General features: G+C 56.8%; 1 protein-coding gene across 1 annotated transcript; it reads right to left on the bottom strand.

Annotated features, from left to right (window-relative positions):
* Nucleotides 1–692: 692 nt before the first annotated feature.
* On the bottom strand, nucleotides 693–1,625 carry LOC134433892 (olfactory receptor 14A16-like). Its single transcript, XM_063182590.1, has one exon. It carries the CDS (start codon nucleotides 1,623–1,625, stop codon nucleotides 693–695), a length of 933 nt encoding a protein of 310 aa, XP_063038660.1.
* Between the last annotated feature and the right edge of the window lie 2,069 nt (nucleotides 1,626–3,694).

Raw genomic sequence — 3,694 nt, forward strand, 5'->3', positions numbered from 1 at the left:
CTTCCCATCTGCCCCAGGGCCCTTGCAGAGCCCCAGCCATGCTGTTTGCCCCCAGCCTGCCCACAGCCAGCCTGGGGCTGCTCACGGGGCTTTTCTGTGCTGAGCATTGGCCTGGGCGTGTTCTTGAGAGAGCCTGGGCAAGGAGTCTGAAGCCCCCAGGCCCTGGGCTGAGGCATCAGCGCTGCCCCAGCAGTGCCCATGGCCTGTCCCTGCTGCAGCCCCGGCACTGCCACCTCCAGGGCTGTGCCCGGCCCCGAGAGCACTCAGGACTTGCAGCAACACCAGGGCCACCGGGGCAGCGGGGCAGGGCCATGGCAGCAGCACTGGCAACACCAAGTGCTGCTGCTGCTGGGCACAGCTGCTGGGCCAGCGCTGATCTGCCCCCAGCTCTGCACACAGACATTGCTGCTGCAGCTCCAGAGAAGGAAAAAAAGGGGATCTCCCTTGAAAACTGCTGGGAGATACTTTAGTTCACTTGAAGCCACTGAGAGTGCAGCACCTCATTGACACAGTCTATGACCACAGCAAAGGTGGAAAGAAACAAATATAGAAATGGCACAAACAATGGCATTTATTTCTGGACAATCTTAAAAAACTAAAACAAAAGAAAAAGACAACACCTAAAGCACCAAACCTAACTACTATCAAAGACAACTTGAATTGCAAGCGTATTGCAGAACATGACCAGCAGTTTAGGGTTTGTTAAACCATCCAGTCATCATTCTCCACACTGCAGCCTTGAGCTCCTGGTTCCTCAGGCTGTAGATGAGGGGGTTAAGGGCTGGAGGCACCACCGAGTACAGAACTGAAAGGGCAAGATCCAGGGAAGGAGAGGAGATGGAGAGTGGCTTCAAGTAGGCAAATGTGCCAGTACTGAAAAACAGGGAGACCACTGACAGGTGAGGGAGGCAGGTAGAAAAGGCTTTGTGCTGTCCTTGCTCAGAGGGGATCCTCAGCACAGCTCTGAAGATCTGAACATAGGAGAAAACCATGAACACAAAACAACACAATGATAAACTGGCAGTAACCACAATGAGCCCAATTTTCCTGAGGTAAGACTTGGAGCAGGAGAGCTTGAGGATGTGGGGCATTTCACAGAAGAACTGGCCCAGGGCATTGCCATGGCACAGGGGCAGGGAAAATGTATTGGCTGTGTGCACAAGAGCAATGAGAAAGGCACTGGCCCAGACAGCTGCTGCCATGTGGGCACAAGCTCTGCTGCCCAGGAGGGTCCCGTAGTGCAGGGGTTTGCAGATGGACACGTAGCGGTCGTAGCACATGACAGTCAGGAGGGAAACCTCTGCTGAAAAGAAAAAGACAAACAGAAACACCTGAGCAGCACATCCTGAGTAGGAGATGTCCCTGGTGTCCCAGAGGGAATTGTGCATGGCTTTGGGGACAGTGGTGCAGATGGAGCCCAGGTCGCTGAGGGCCAGGTTGAGCAGGAAGAAGAACATGGGTGTGTGCAGGTGGTGGCCGCAGGCTACGGCGCTGATGATGAGGCCGTTGCCCAGGAGGGCAGCCAGGGAGATGCCCAGCAAGAGGCAGAAGTGCAGGAGCTGCAGCTGCCGTGTGTCTGCCAATGCCAGCAGGAGGAAGTGCCTGATGGAGCTGCTGTTGGACATTTGCTGTCTCCAGACAGTGGAACCTTTTGAAGAAGGAATTAGAGTGGTAATTGAGGGGAGATTTCTCACAGAAAATCAAAGTTGTTTCTCATAGACCCTTTCCTGCCACTAAACACCTCCCCCTGTCTATGTCTTTGAGATCTTCCTTCACCTTTGTTGCTGGAGCCCCGATTGCTGCTGGCCAATGTTGTGTGAGGAGGTGGACCTTGACCTGCAGGACACCTGGGAATCAGCCCTGACTCCCAGTCAGTGCAGGAGAACAGTGAGGGCAGAGGCCAGTCCTAGTGTTATGACTTGGATAAAGAATATTCTCCTATGGCAGAGGAGCTGCCTGGGTGATGGGACGGGGAATGAAAGAGGCAGAACGTGAGATTCTGCGGCACTGTGGAAGAACAGAGTCCAGAGAGGCAGGAGGATTGTCTGAGGCTTAGTGCAGAATGAGGGGAGCTGCTCTGTCCCTCTCTCCTGTTCCATCTGCCCTGGACTTGCACCTTTCTAAGATCCACTCCTCTGTTACCCTGGACAGCCAGGAGACACAGCTGAGAGCAGAGGGATCCCTGGCACACAAAGTGGCTCCTGCCATTCCCAGAGTCAGGAGAGTGGGGTCATTGCCATCCTCCCAGGCTGCCCTGCCCAGAGCTGCCCGGGCACAGGGAGCTGGGACACCCCATTGCTGTGCTCAGCCTGCACAGGAGGAGCCTAAGGGCTGGGCCTGGCCCTGCCGCTGGAACTGCCATTGCAGAGAGCCCCTCAGCAATGCCAGCAGCACCCTGGGCAAGGCAAGGAGAGAGAGAGAGCCGGGCCTGAGGAAAAGCCGTTCTCTGGCCAGCCCTGCCCAGCCCCTGCCAGGCAGCAGCAGGGCAGGACTGTGGCCCTCAGGCCTTGGTCAGCAGGGAATGGGCACAAGGCCGCAGAGATGCCCTTCATCTCTGGGGCTGCTCTGCTGGCCCAGGAGGGACTGAGGGCCCCAAGCCCCTGTGCTGAGGGCTGTGCTGGCTGTGAGGGGACACAAGAGCTGTGCTGCTCAGGGCAGTGTCTGCCCTGCAGGGCAAGCCTGGCAGGTGCCACATCTGCCCTGCAGCAGGGCTTCCCTCAGCACTGCCTCCCTCCCTGCCTGCCCACGGCTCTGCTGCTGGAGCTGTCCCAGCCCCAGCTGCTCCTGTGGCCCCGGGCTCCTTCCCTGCCAGAGCTGCCAGAGCCCAGCCCAGCCCCTGGGCCAGCCCTGCCCTGCAGCTGCTGGGCCCTGCAGGGATTAAAGAACAGCTCCCCCAGCCTGGGCACCATGGAAAGGTGATGCTGCATGGATCTGGAGGCTGGGCAGGTGCAGACACTTGCTGAGGTTCCCAGGAATCCTCACTGTGATGGTTTAGGAGTCTCAGCCCCTGCTGTGCCCTGCACAGCTGAGTTTCTATTGCCCCCAAACTGAGCCAGGCAAAAATGGGAGGACAGATTCCGGAAAGCGGAGACCCAAGCAGGAAACTCCTACCCTAAATGAGTTCATGAAAAGTCCCCTCAGAAATGAGCTGGGCATGAGCTGCATCTCAGAGCAGCCCTGGCTGCAGCCTCAGCTTCACCCCCTGCAGCCGTCCCTGGCAGCAGGAGCCATCCTGCCCTGTCCCTCTGACAGTGCCCCTGGCAGCCCCGCTCTGCAACACATCCTCCTCCTCCTCCTGCTCTGCCACAGAAAACTCACCATGTAGAGGATTGTGGAGATGTCTCCCCAAGTGAAGTCTCAGCTCAATGTCTTCCTAATCCTGATTGCCTTCAGCCTGTCTCTGTCTGGCTCCTGTCCCCTCAGTGCCTGCAGGCAGAGCCCTCAGTCCTGCTGGACTGGGAGAGGAGCTGGCCCTGGGAAGAGCTGTTCCTTTAAAGCTCAGCAGCACAGACACAGCACAAGGACTTTAATGAGCCTCTTGGGACTTTGGTGTTGTTTACATCAGACTCAGTGCCTAAGAGGGTGTTCATAAAACTTCTCAAGAACTCAAAATTAAATTGAAACTCTGAAGTTTCTTGAAGTTTTAATGGGTCTCACTGAGAGACCCGACTGAGAAAGTGTCCCCAGGTTCCAG

Source organism: Melospiza melodia, unplaced genomic scaffold (assembly GCF_035770615.1).
Source record: "Melospiza melodia melodia isolate bMelMel2 unplaced genomic scaffold, bMelMel2.pri scaffold_28, whole genome shotgun sequence".
Classification (NCBI taxonomy): Eukaryota; Metazoa; Chordata; class Aves; order Passeriformes; family Passerellidae; genus Melospiza; species Melospiza melodia.

Coding starts and splice junctions, on each gene's coding strand:
- LOC134433892 (XM_063182590.1), bottom strand. CDS start 1,625: ATGTCCAACAGCAGCTCCATCAGGCACTTCCTCCTGCTGGCATTGGCA.